The 14,830-nt window shown below is 35.8% G+C and overlaps 1 protein-coding gene across 3 annotated transcripts in view; it reads right to left on the bottom strand.

Annotated features, from left to right (window-relative positions):
* erich3 (glutamate rich 3) overlaps positions 1 to 14,830 on the bottom strand; it is a 57,275-nt gene that overhangs the window by 25,891 nt on the left and 16,554 nt on the right. For all 3 annotated transcript variants that reach the window (XM_018093533.2, XM_031900877.1, XM_018093534.2), the window contains exons 3-7: positions 14,430 to 14,555; positions 9,636 to 9,707; positions 6,123 to 6,251; positions 2,410 to 2,571; positions 265 to 477 (exon numbers count right to left, since the gene is read on the bottom strand). In XM_018093533.2, the coding sequence (XP_017949022.2) occupies positions 265 to 477; positions 2,410 to 2,571; positions 6,123 to 6,251; positions 9,636 to 9,707; positions 14,430 to 14,555 (702 nt within the window). The remainder of the gene's footprint in view (positions 1 to 264; positions 478 to 2,409; positions 2,572 to 6,122; positions 6,252 to 9,635; positions 9,708 to 14,429; positions 14,556 to 14,830) is intronic.

Genomic DNA, 14,830 nt, shown 5'->3' with positions numbered 1-14,830 from the left:
TGCACTTGAATAAAAAACTCAAATACCTGGAATACCTAGAACAACTCCCATTGAGTTCTACATAAATATGCAAGTTTTTAGATGGCAAAGTTTCACATTTGAGTTTTCAAGTTTTTTGCACTTAATCAGTACCAGGCATTCGAATTTTTGAAACAAAATTGCGTGAGAATTAGCTCTTGAAAACTCGTATTGTGAAAAAAAAATCAAACTTAAATGTTAATCAATCTCTGCTTAAGTGTAAACTAGCAAAATAATGTCTGGTACCTTAGAGGTCAGTTCAAGCCCATTGGGTGCAGTGGTTGGGCGAAAGCGCCTTCCCCTGGAAGATGTGCTAACAGTTTGTTTGAGCTGCTTGGGATATTTTCTTTGAGGAGGGGGAGCAGGTATCACAAAGTTGTTAATTATGGGAAGCCGATAGGGTGATACTCCTGTAGAATGGTCCATTGCATTCATTAATTTCATTAGATCTCTGTCAACCTGAAATAAAACAGTCCATTACACATGGTAAGAGTTTATAACATAACTTCCCATTTTACCGTACAGCTTGTGTGATTAATGATACATTTCAGTCATGTAAAACTTTAGCCATCCTTGACATTAGCTAAGCTGCAACCAGTAAAAGGGTAGGTCTGCTGCAGGTAAAATGTAAAGACAAGGACCAAAGTCATTTTCAGTCTGTATATTGATGCTAAAGAAGAAGTACAAGGTATAGCAGCTGGAGTGCAAACACTAATCATGGCCCTTCTCCATTCCTGTGGACTCCCCAACAGCTGTTTCATCACCAAAGTGACCTTTTCAACAAAAAGTCAGTTTTGTAATGAAAACGCTGTCAGCGAGTCAAAAGAAAGTCACTTTCGTACCAATACACCTGTCATCGAGTCCAGCACAGGAATGGAGAATGGCCCTCTCGTGAAGGCACGGCTGTGTCTGAAGACCGGAAGTGTTGGAGTGCACATTGTTATGGGTAGAGCTCAGTGTTATGGTGACTGGAGCATGCCAAAGGTGATTCATGTGGCTTGTGAGGAGGATTTACCCTAGACTTACTTCAGCTGAGTAATACTAACTCTTGACGCATTTGTGCCTAATAGGTCCGCTGGGGGTGAACAGACCTATCATAAAAGCAACATATGTGGTGATTTATTTATTAATGTGCTATACAGGTTGACTTCTATGCTAATTTCGCAGTTTTTTGGGAAACTATTCCTTAAAGGCGCTAGAGAATTTGTTGAGCAATATGACACCCATTAGCAACGGGAGAATTTTACAACACCAGCTGTAGCCATTAGGACAGTGATATGGCAATTTTCCCAGCTAATACTAACTTATTTATATATATATATATATATATATATATATACACACACGAATAGTACATCTATCTAAATGGGGGTCCATGCAGACACTGTGTTTGGGTTTTTTTAAACTAAGGGGTATATGAATAAAATGATTTTTTATATTTTTGCTGCATATGGTTATTTGTGTTTTTGGGCACGCCAGATAAAATCTTTAGTTGCTGTCATGGGATTGTTTGCTAAAAAATTACATTCACAATCATTCAGAATTTAATATTTGTGCCCCATTTATCACTATAGAGATTGAATGGAAGGTTATGTAAAATTAGACCTTTTACCTTTATTTAACCTGTGTTGTATAAGGGGATAAAATACAGCTTAATATAGGCCAGATAAATGAGGGTTGTTATTAAAAATGTGCAATCTATTAAATTATTCTAACTTGATGGGTTGGCAGACCGGTCACATTGCGCAGGAATCAGACTAGCTTCAAGTTCTACAGCAATAATGTCTAATGTTTATTTAATCTGGGGTGCATTGATTCTTCTTTAATTAGTGTATTACTTATTCAAAATAAGTCAACATTTTGGGCAAACAAAAGAAATATGCTCAAAAGCTTATACTTTACTATACTTATACATATAAATAAATTAAAGATAAAATAAGGGTTATTATCATTGAAAACACTCATTTACATACTAGTTTAGTAAAAACAATGTAGGTCTGAAAATGTATAGTTTGGCTCATGAACAGGACTCTAAAATAGCAGTAGGTAGGTATTAGTAACAGGAACTCGAGTCTGAGGAACCCAAAATTAAGGAGCTTTTAACCTGCAATCATCCTGCAAATTGCCTGTTATTATGGCTATATTCTATATTACACTACATGCATTTTACTTTCATTTTATGCTGTGCAAGGTCTAGAGTCACAGATGGTGCTGGCCTTGCAATCCTTCCATAGCATATTCCTGGTTGTTAACACACAAATATATAGTATTCAGAGGAATGGTATTTCTCCAACCCGTGCAGAGCAGTAAATAGAAATACTTGCACTATAAATAAGCTACTAAGCTATTTGCAGAACTGTTTATATTAAATTAGATCTGTAAGAATCTGACCCCTCTAGGGAACTGTTGTTCTTGCTCATCAGCTGACTCTTTTTGTCTTAATCCTGATGATGTCTTTGGTGCAGTCCTAGATGGACAATATCCCTGAATAGGTTGTAGTCGAACTGGACGTTGCATATTTCCTGGTGCTGTGTTCGGTCTGGGAGATGAAACCTTGAAATTATAGAGAAAATATTATTTACATTATTTTAACATTCACCAGTTCTGCAGCATTAACCATTTGACATCCTCATGCCACATTAGTGTAACAATTAGAGCTTGCTTTGTCATATTAGTGATTTGCAGATAAAAAGTTTTGCCAAATGAAAATGCTATGGTTGGTTATAAATATTTAATTTTTGTCCTGGTAATGTGTTTATTCAAAGCTCATAGTCTTTAGAAGGGAATACACATTTCTAATTAGTTATAATTGAAAAAAAAGCCAGAGTAGCTCAACTTAAACAATTGTATAAAAAAGTTGCCTCACAAATAGTTCTCAAGGAGATGAACAGAGTCTTTCCTGTTAGCCTATGCTGACTCCTAGTGGTCTACAAAAATATAACATTATGGGATATTCCTGGCATTTAACATAGCACGGTAAAATAACCAAACAATACAAAAGTAAAAGGCAAAAGGGGATATATAATAAAAGCCACTACGTACTGCATACACAGGAGCAATAACCCATAGCAACCAATAAGATGTTTGCTTTTAAACAGGTGACTAGTAAAATATACCTGCTGATTGGTTGCTATGGGTTACTGCTCCTGAACAAAATGAGTGCTTTTTATTACATAACCCCAAAAGATTGCTATAGGTGACTAGACCTTGATCAAGCGCTGCTTTATAGCTAATAGAAATAATAATATTAATAATAAAGGGCTCATGTATGTCGGCAAGTACAGTGAGAAAGTGCAATTTCGAGCACAATAACCATGTTTCTGTCACAATGCACCCTTTTTTCTAGAATTCTGGCGTCATTGTGAATACAAGCAGGCAATTCTCTTGATGCAAATGCTTCTGATTTACCAAAATATAAACAATTGCACATGCACTTCATTGCAAATCTGACAAAATTGCAACAAAAAGTCTGCCTTTCGTAATTTCCAGGGTTCCCTGGCATCATTCCATGTGCCCTATTCTTTTTGTGCCACTGTGCTGTGGCTTGAAGGGAATCCTGGAGCTGCTGCCTAGTCAGGACATAGCGGTTCCTATGTGTCAATAGCAATGCCTGAGTGCAAGGAGTGCATTTTGACACAAGTACCACTCACTGTTTGAAAATGTGCAAGTTGCCCACAGTGCTTGTGAATAATAATAAGCCCTACTGTGTATAGGGGCTTATTTATAAACAATGTGAAAATCTGCTGCTGGGCAGTAGCCCATGGCAACCAATCATATGTGTGTTTCACTGCTCAACTGGCAGCTGTCTTAAAAAAGCCAATTGCTGATTGATTGCTATGGGTTACTGCCCATGTGTATATTTGCCCAATGTTTAAAAATTAGCAAATAAAATAGCATTTTACCTGTTATGCACAAGGGGGCGATAGCTTCACATTACAACATTTCTAGTGCCAACATATTTAACATAAGAAAGAAAAAAAAACATGCAAATATGAATTTGAGCTAAAGCTAATAAGCTTTTTTAATATTTATAAATGACCATGACTTTCACATTATTCATAGCCAAACACTGTCAGCTGGCACAGCTAACAAGGCATAACAGTATACAGCAAATGCGCAGCCTAGGAAAGTGTCAATATCCAATTATTATGATCCATTTATTTACTGTTTCAATGCGCTGCTCATAATGTAACGAGCAATAAAAAATCCTTCATTACTAAGTAATAAAATGTTTGAAGAGCCAGTGTTCTATATTCCAGTGCGGCCCGGATCTGATGCTCTTGATCAGCTCAATGGAGTAGCAGGAAAGCAAGTTAGGCATTATACACAATGTGGGCAGAGCTGTTTAAAGCATACAAAGCATGCACACATCATTTCTGCTTTTCTGACATTGTAATAAACAATGGGTGCATGGCAAACGCAACTGGCTTGCTTGGGAGGGTACAGTACTCGATATCACTCCAAAAATGTATAAAAAAAAAGTACATAAACTGAATATAACAAACAGAATGGACTGGATATAACTGGTTCTTACTCAATCCTTGACATTACAATATTGACTTAAATAGTTGTAACTGGCTTTAGTTACTGTGTAACATATTATCATATGTCTGATTGGTACTTGCATGGTGATTATGTACCAGTCACTATAAGCTACTCAGTTGTATAACAACTAGGAATCATACACTTTATGTGCAGACAGCAAGCGCTTGCATGAAAAGTTATCAGCAAAGTGAATGTCATTTATTTAATACCCGCTGAAGTGTGATTTATTTCTGCAGGATTTTCATCAACCAAATTACTGGATGTCCTTTGAATGTAAAGTACAGACTAGTTAAGATGCTTGCCAGCAGCATTCCTTAAAAATAATGTTGCATAATTGATTTAAATGTTAAAACTAATCCCCCTAAAATGTGGTAGAATCTCTTTATAATGCACAAGAGCCAGAATTTATAACCTAAATGGTGCTTTGTGTTACATGACTTACTGAAACTTATGTTTTACAAAAAATGATGTACCCCTCTTGTACAATAAAAAGGTATTAAAAGTCACCTTGGAGTTCCATGACCTGTATAAAAGCATATGTGCATATATGGTCATGGAACTCCTAAGTGACTTATAATATTCTTATTATATTTTACAACAGGGGGTGCATTATCATACAAACCAAATTCAATCTTCCTCCATAGAACAGTCTCCCAGGTCTTATTAATATACTTAGTATGACTCTATTGATTGCAGCTGGTTTTTGTATTAAATAAGAACTAAAGCTTAACAAAAGATGTAGGATAGAAATGCTGTACATTTTGTTTTGGGTTTTCGTATGAGCCCAAGGCAACCGCAGCCCTTTAGCAAGGAATATCGGTGCCTCCAAAAGACCCCCAATAACTCCCCTATATTCTTTTCTGCTGATTCACTGCACATAATCTGTGCTGCCTTCAGTTACATGGTTACATAGGGTTGAAAAAAAGACCAAAGTTCATCAAGTTCAACCCCTCCAAGTGAACCCCAGCGCAAACACATGGACTCATACCGACCTATCTATACGCTTACATACTGTGCATAACTATATATATACCAAAATTGATACTATTTACTGAGCTTAGAGACCTACTCACAACATACTATATATATAGAATATAAATGTCGCAATATAAAGCTGATAAGTAAATAATACAGATTATTAGTATATGGCAGCTCTGAAACCAGTGTAATTAGCATCAGAAATTAATAATCAGCACTGTAGCATCACCCTCTATGACAGACAAACCTCATTTTCTGCTTGATATTTTGTGAGGACCCCTAAGCTTAGCTTTACAGCAGCTGCCCTGAGCACACTGAGCATGTGCGTGTTGCAGACATTTCTAACAAAATCCAATATGGTGACCCCCCTGTGACAAATTAGAAGGCCTGAATTATAACTACTGTAAAGATCCTCAAACTTTAGGCTGGTACAATAAGTTCAGTAAATCAAATATGGCATTTCTAGTCATATACATTTTAGGGTTTTGTTTTTTTTAAATTTGATCCTTGTCAAGGACAAAGGGCCTACCCAGGCCAAAAAAAATCCCAGTAGGGTAGTCAGAGAAATACTTTATACATACTGAATCTGATGAGTCTGAAAGTTCCTTTTGTGTTATCATCTGGCGAGTCACTCCACTTTTAGGTCCTGTTGGTGGTCGAGGGGAAAATAAAGCAAATGTTTCTTCTTCAACTGTCTTTGAATGGTCAGCCTGAAATATAAACTCATTTTGTATTGACTAGTAAGTGGTTTTATAGAGCTATCAGCACTGAAAGATAAAATATGTATTAATATACTACATTCACTGGTTTACTTTAAATTTAAATATCACTCTTACAGCTATGACACACACAGGATTTTGATCAACACTATTTATTGTTGAAATCAAAACTCTTCTACCAGCCAAGTACCCTTACCAATTATTTAAATGCAAGTTCGTTTGGGCAGGGCCCACTTTACATCTTGGATTAGTTATCGGTTGCTCTTGAAAGGGAAGCTGTGGATAGGCCACCACTTACTGTACATTTAGCACTTGAAAACATGTCAGCACTAAATTCAGATATCAGGCAACCTTCATCTTTTTCCATTTGAGTGAAAGCAACCTTAGGCAGTAACTGGAAATTACAAACAAAAGTCCCCAATACTTAAACACGCTAGTGGCCAATTGGATGGATGTAATATGAATTTCTATATACATTAGGTCACCTCTCCATTGATCTGATAGCCCAAACAGAACATTGAGAAGTGACAGTTAGTTGCTGTTCTTCTTCACTTCCTAATCTGCTTGGATTATTCTTGATAACGACTCAGCGATTATTTTACACAAGAGGACAATTGAGCTTTATAATATATCTAAAACAATTTATACACCATTTTGGCATAAAAAATTGTATACATCCTTATAAATATGCCCCTTCAGGGATTAAGCAAATGTTTATTTGAGTGTATTGCTGTTTTTTTGTCTAAATCCCAAACAATACCACACAAATTCAGGGGTGATTTATCAACGCTTAAGGTTTTTTTTCGAGATTTGAGTTCTTTTTGTGCTAAAAAAACTCAAATTTAAATTATGGTTCACAAACTCAACTGTGTGATATTTATTAAGTGCAAAAAAAACCAAAAACTCAAATGTAAAACTTTGTGATCTAAAAGCTTGCAAGTTTATATAGAAGTCAATAGGAGTTGTCCTAGGCAAAGTCAAACTATATTTTCATATTTTCTAAATTTTGGGTTTTTTTTAAGTTTGTAAACTTGAAAATTCAAGGTATTTGGATGGGCTTAAAACCACCTTTGTTATGTCACATGCACTTTACCCATGCATTCACCTGCAGGTGCCTTGGAAGGGGTGTGCATATTGTCACCTTTGCCTTGGGTGCCAAAGCATCTTAGCCCAGAACTTCAGTAATGTAAAATACAATCATATAAAGTGCAAATATGCAGTATGCATTTTAATGAGAAATAGATTTATCTGACTTTTTTGTCTTTGGAAATGTACTTTCTGACAGCCATGTTGTATTGAATGGATTTTCAAATTTACAAACTAAATGTCTCATTTAGTTTATAGATCAGATTTTAATATCAGTTACAATATTTTTACATATGTGCAACTACATCCGGCTTGCATCATGTTACCTGTCAACAAGCTCCCTTGTATGTTGTAGTTCAGCCCATAGCTTAAAATGGTGGTTTTAACAGACATGTGTTTGAAAGATGTATGACACCTTAAAATAGATATCTTTATAACTTACAGTATTCTTACAAAGTGTCCTTAATGCAGAAAAATTGCACAGGTGACATCAAAAGCTATACGTAGACATGTATTCTTTGAATAAAAATATTGGTGATTAATGAGGTCTTAATAATGTCCAAAAGCATTTGTATTTTGTATTAATTCTACCTTGCTGTACATGTTCTCTAGCCCATTAGCTACTTTGTGCTACACATTGCTATTTTGCCCCTTTGCTTCCTGCAGCCCCTGTTACTAGTGAGTCACTCACCATGACAGCTTCTGTTACTGTGGTGCCTGGAGATGACATTGGGCGTGGGGGGTGGGGCTAAGTCATAGAGACCACACACCTTCCTCTCAATAACAGGTTCATAATATTCATTTATGTATGTGATTTGTGAAATCAGTCATATTATTTATAGCATAATTGACATTTTCACTGACTTTTTTTTTATTTTAAAGATAGCTAATGATATTTACATGTAAGAGGATGCCTATACAATTGGTAAAGCAGGAAGTAAAGAGGAGCTGCAGCTCACTTATTCTTAAATCTCAGTCTGCCCTGTTGGTCTTTACCAGGGGATGCAGGTATCAACAGCAAAGGCTGTTAAAATTGGTAAAGAACCACAGGGCAGGTTGAATTGAATTAACATGCCTTATGAATTGTCATGCAGTGAAACAAAAAAAAAAAATAGTGCTGTCAGATTCAAGTAAAAATACACTCACACGTACACTAGAATGCTGCCTCATATACAAACCCTCCTACAGTCACAATGGCACTGTCACATACACACTCACATAACCACACACTATCTTGCACATTCACAATCACCTAACAGCACTTAACTTATGTACACTAAGGGGTGTTTTTTTATTAAAGTGGACCTGTCACCCACACACAACAAGTTGTATAAAAAAGTATGTTGCAAATTAAGCATGAAACCCAAATTCTTGCTTTTATTAAAACATCCATACCTGTTATATATGAATTTAAAAATCTGAGCTGTCAATCATATATTGCCTGCCCCACCTCTATTCCTGAGGCTTAGAGGTGGGGCAGGCAATTACCTTCCCTTTTCATTCAGCACCTCCTAGATGTCATTACATTTATGTCTCCTGTACATGGACATGGGCATACGGTACCAGATTGGGAAGAATAAACAAGATTTTGGGATGATGCAAAGCTTGTCTTTATAACAGTGTTTACAAAATGGCAGCTGCCTGCTTGCTGTGCTTGTGTACTTGTAAAATTGGGGGAAAGAAGATTTATATAATTTATGTAGTGTAAGTAAAGTTTATTTTGCTTAACTAACATGATAAAAAAGGATTTTGAATTATTTCTTAAGGTGACAGGTCCCCTTTAACATTGGAGATAAACATCACCAGAGATGTTGCCCATAGAAACCAATTTGATCTTTGCTTTTGTTTTCTAACTTGCAGGTTCAAATCTAATTGCTGATTAGTTTCAATGGGCTTGTGATGTTTGTCTCTAATGTTAATAAATACACCCCTAATTAACATTATGCACCTTGACTAGTTTCACTCAGTTTTAGATACATTTCTCAACCAAATCTACATGAGGCAGTTTTAACTGCCAATGGCAATATCATTGGATTTCAGCTAGTCTTTTTAGACAAGAAATTCAGCATCTGCACTTGTCAGTCCAGTAATGAATACAACTGTATTTTCTAACCAGTATCCTCTTTCCTTTGAGATTTGCTAGATCAGACTATGCATCTTTGTATATGACTCAATGTTCAATGTGTGCCCACTTACAACATAAAATCACTAGGAAATCATAAAAATGTGTAGCATCCGCTGTTATTTTAAATAAAAAAACTCAGACTCAGGTTATGAAGAGTATTTTACCTTGATTCTTTGGATTCGTTCTCTTCTTGCAAAAGTTTCCAATTTCCTTTTTATTTCAATTTGGTGGTTGCGCTAAAATAAATCAATGAATACAGATTATGGAATACCTATTAGACATTACAAAGAATCGTACAAGTAAAACAAGCACAGGGCATATGCAAATAACTCAGTTTCTCTTAGGGCCACATTTACTAATCCACAAACGCTCCATGCGTATTTTTGGTGACTTTTTCGTACCTTGCGCAACTTTTTCATACTTTGCGCAACTTTTTTGTACTTGCGACAAAATTTGTGCGACAAAATCTTATTATCGTGCCGAGTACAAACATTTTGGATTCATTCAAGCTTCATTATTGTGACTTTCCTTGGGCCAGGTTGGAGCTGCAGAGTGCCATTGAGTCCTATCGGAGGCTTCCAAAATCATGCACAGAAGGATCAAACTTGGAAAGGTTTTTCCGCTGTTTACAATCGCTCGGTCCAAAAATTTCAGATCGCCAATACAATATTATCGTGACTAATACGATTTTTTGTGATTTTTGCGATCTTCAGAAATTATCGTATCCAATCTGAATTTGTCCCATTCGGAATTTTAACTTGTGTTTTCATGAATGTAGCCCTTAGTCTGTCTAGTCCTGCTTTTGTGTCATAAAAGTATATTTTGATATAAAATCGTTGTCAATTATTTCTCACTTGCACAAAAAACACTGATACATAAATGTAGATATAGTTTTATAGACAGATATCTAGAAAGTTAATTCCTGAAAGAGTACAAATTAGGTTTATAATCTGTTGTTTCTGTAACTGTTATTCTGTTCCAAGCACAGAAGATCCCTTCCAACAACCTGGTCATCTTCTGAGTCTCTCATCACCAAGTAGTGCACCCTTCCTAACAGTGCCAGGCCAAGCCGACCAGGCGCCCTAGGTAACCTGGTTGGCTTGACCTGCCCCAACCATTTTAACACTGAATCTTTTACACAGCTTCAAAAATGCCAAATGGTATCCTGCAGTCATTACTGGCTAGATAATCACATTCCCCCATGATAAAAATAAAATATATAAAGAAAAAGCTAGTTATGAAAATCTGCTGTGCATTTTAAATGCATACAAAATGGTTCTGGTGTCACTTATTTCAGCTTTCAGAAATGTAAAGCTTTGACAGACATTATAAAAGCTGGATAAATGTTCATGTATTTGTGTTAAAGGGATAATAATTTCCTCCCTACACACTTCATAGGAGAGATTTACTAAGTGACTTTCTTTGATTAAAGATGAGTCACTATCTCTATAAAGAACACAAACAATCAGTCGGATAGATCAGAGAGAAAATGGTTGTCATAAAATGAAAGCAGAGAAAGTTTAAATGCACAATGAAGGCATCCAAGACACGACTGCCACCTTCACAAACTTAGCACCAGATTCTACAGCAGATTCCCATAAAAACTACAACTAGACCTGTATTCTATAAAATCTTTTATTATTTGTTCTTAATATACAGTAATACAAAAATATTTGCACAGTACTTTACAAAGATTATACATAATTCCCTACCCCAGTGGAGCATACAGGCCAAGGTCCCTATCACATTCATACTGTAGGGCATAAGTGTATCAGGAAACCCATGCACACAAATTCATTGCATATAGTGACCAAGAATAAAGTAAACTCAGTCCAAGTGTTATCCAGTGAGCCACTGTGCTGCCCATCCAGGTATAAGAAGGGATAACTCACTAAATTGAGCTTTGAGTTCTTTTCAAAATAACTTATTTTAAGTACTTTCGAGGGACACAAATATATTGTTGAGGGTCCCCCCCCCCCCCCCATCCTGGTGTGCCCTGATCAAATGCTTTTGTCCCTTTATAAATGCTGCCTTGGTAATGATACTTATACATGTTACTGCAACAATCATTGATGATAGTGAATACTACAGTGACAGTTGCTCTAGATGAGACTTTGCATATTAATTGTATTATTAATGGCAAAAGAAAGGTGGTCCAGCTGCAAAAGTGAACCTGACTCTCAACATCCAACTGTAGAAAAGATTTTGTAGTTGCTAATGCAATATGCCTAAGTGTATTAAATGCTGATTTGTTAGTGTTTCCAGGCATTTTGTTGAGTCATGATGACAAATCTATTTATTTATTTATTAACCCTTTATTAATAAAGCTGAAGAAAATTACATTATTTCTATTTCTGTCAGTGCATGACAATCTTGATTATTTCTGTAAACTGCTAAAAATAAGCTTTGTGCAGAAGAATGATCACCAGGTTGCTATGACAGCAATTGCCTTAGCAACAAATTGAGCAGTAGGACAAATTGATAGTGTTTAAATCTGTAAGACAAAACTACTTGGCAGTAACCTCTACAAATATAGAGAAAAATAATCTTAAAAGGTGCATTAAGGGGATAGGTTGACAGACAAAAAAAGATATAATTGAAATAAGCATTATTTAGTGTAGTATGTTACAACTAGACACATGCAACTGATATGTCAAATGGATCATTCTGATTGTTTGCTGTTAGAGATCCATTAAAATGATTTGTTGCAGAAGAAGTATATGAAATCCTCATAACAACAAAGGTATGTATGCAGGATTTTATTAAGGTATGTGTGCAGGATTTTATTAAGGTACATATGCAGGATTTTATTAAGGTACGTATGCAGGATTTTATTAAGGTATGTGTGCAGGATTTTATTAAGGTACATATGCAGGATTTTATTAAGGTACATATGCAGGATTTTATTAAGGTACATATGCAGGATTTTATTAAGGTATGTATGCAGGATTTTATTAAGGTATGTGTGCAGGATTTTATTAAGGTATGTGTGCAGGATTTTATTAAGGTATGGATGCAGGATTTTATTAAGGTTTGTATGCAGGATTTTATTAAGGTACATATGCAGGATTTTATTAAGGTACATATGCAGGATTTGATTAAGGTATAGATGCAGGATTTTATTAAGGTACATATGCAGGATTTTATTAAGGTATAGATGCAGGATTTTATTAAGGTACATATGCAGGATTTTATTAAGGTATGGATGCAGGATTTTATTAAGGTTTGTATGCAGGATTTTATTAAGGTACATATGCAGGATTTTATTAAGGTATAGATGCAGGATTTTATTAAGGTTTGTCTGCAGGATTTTATTAAGGTACATATGCAGGATTTTATTAAGGTACATATGCAGGATTTTATTAAGGTTTGTATGCAGGATTTTATGAAACAAACAAACAAACTGTGAGCTAGCATTTTGTTAGAATTATTTGGAATTAGTTTGGAATTACATAACGCTATCATATAGTTACTTGTGTTACAAAACACATACTTAAAGAGATTAAGAGAATGAAATACTGCAATATACAATATGTTCAAGTTCAATATGATATGGAACAAATCATTATTTTGCTACCTTAGGGTTCTACAGTTAACGGACAAAGAATAAGGCTAAGGACCCGCAGCGGGGCAATTCAGTCGCCCGCAGTAGCAGAGATCTATCGTGGGCGACTGAATCACTCTCCGTGGGTTACTGAACCACTCTCTCTTAGATCCTTAGCTAATTCAGCCACTTAAAGGAGAATTAAACCCTAAAAATGAATATGGCTAGAATTGCCATATTTGATAGAATAAACTGACTACACTGACTTGAAGTTTCAGCATTTCTATAGTAGTAATGATATAGGTCTTTACAGATGTCACAGAAGCTCCTCATCCTAGATTCTGTTAGAACTGTCCGGGACAGTGCACATGCTCAGTGTATCAGAGCAGCTGTTGAGAAGCTAAGCTTACGGATCGCTGCAAATTATCAAGCAGAAAATTAGGTTTGTCTATCATATAAATTGATGCTACAGGATTAATTATTCAATTCTGATGCAGTTGCCCTGGTTTCAGATCTGTCATGTAATCTGAATGAATTACTAATCAACCTTTTACTGTGACATTTATATTCTGTATACTGTATATTTATTGTGTATATTGTGTATATGTTTTTTGTGAGAGGGTCTCTAAGATCAGGTAAGTAACAGCAGCACAGAGCTTGTGCAGTGAATCAGCAGAAAAGAAGATGGGGAGCTACTGGGCATCTTTGGTGGCACAGATCTTCCCTGCTGTGGTCACCTTTGGCTAGTATGGAAACCCAAAACATTATGTACAACATTTCTGCCCTACTTCTTTAGTTAGGCTTTAGTTCCCTATTAAGGCTAGGGATCCATGGATCGGTTCAGTCGCCCGCGATAGATCTCTGCTATTGCGGGTTACTAATCGCTCCAAAATGGCTTTCAACTAGCAACAATAGGAGTCGCTGGTGGAAAGACCTTCACATTGCTTCCGTATTCCAAAGTTGTGCAAAGTTTCTTCCTCCAGGCACATGCATTAACAACCACAAAGGGATTTATATAAGCCAAATATAAGCCAACTATATTTCTGTATCATTAAATAAACTGATGTTGGAATAGATATGGAAGGATAGTCAAACTACCTGCCAGTGGTTTACTGAAAAATATAGGCTTAGTACCAGCAGTAGCCCCAAACACATAAAGTGTAGATAGCAGTACAAAAGTTCAACTGTTCTTTAAAGCGGAGTCATCTGTTTATTTAGCTATATAAGTGTGCAGACAAGTGCAATGTTTTGGGGTGTCCCAGAGGGTGTCTTTATCTGGTATACCTCCAGGAAATGTTGCTTACTCACCAGAAGCATGGAACAAACTTCACTGTAGCATTATGCACGGGACCTTTACACATTTAATTTTGTGACATCCCCTGCTATGGATAAATAATTTAAAAAATAATATTACCTCCATATCAAGGACCTTCTGAAATATGGCTTGGGCAAGGCATTGTCTGATATATTTCTGATGGTCACGTCTCATAGAATTTATTTTGAATTCTTTTTCAGTTAATATTCTTCCGCTTCTTGTAACCTGTAAATATGCAATATGAATATAATTTTATGTAAAATATTAATGTCCTAATTATTACATTATAGCTTTTAAAAACTGCCAAGTTATTTGGAAAATTTATAGGATTTTGTTCTATAGAGGTCAATAAAAAATAACTTCTGAATTACTGTATAGACTTATCTATGTGTTAAATTGCACCAGAGTAGTTGCCTATAGCAACCAATCAACAATTTATTAATCAGACTACTACATGTTAGAAACCAATGGTTTGATTGATTGCAACTGGCAACTGCACT

This window comes from Xenopus tropicalis, chromosome 4 (assembly GCF_000004195.4).
Source record: "Xenopus tropicalis strain Nigerian chromosome 4, UCB_Xtro_10.0, whole genome shotgun sequence".
Classification (NCBI taxonomy): Eukaryota; Metazoa; Chordata; class Amphibia; order Anura; family Pipidae; genus Xenopus; species Xenopus tropicalis.
Note: the sequence above shows the minus strand (reverse complement) of the source record. Positions and strands in the feature narration are given on the sequence as shown.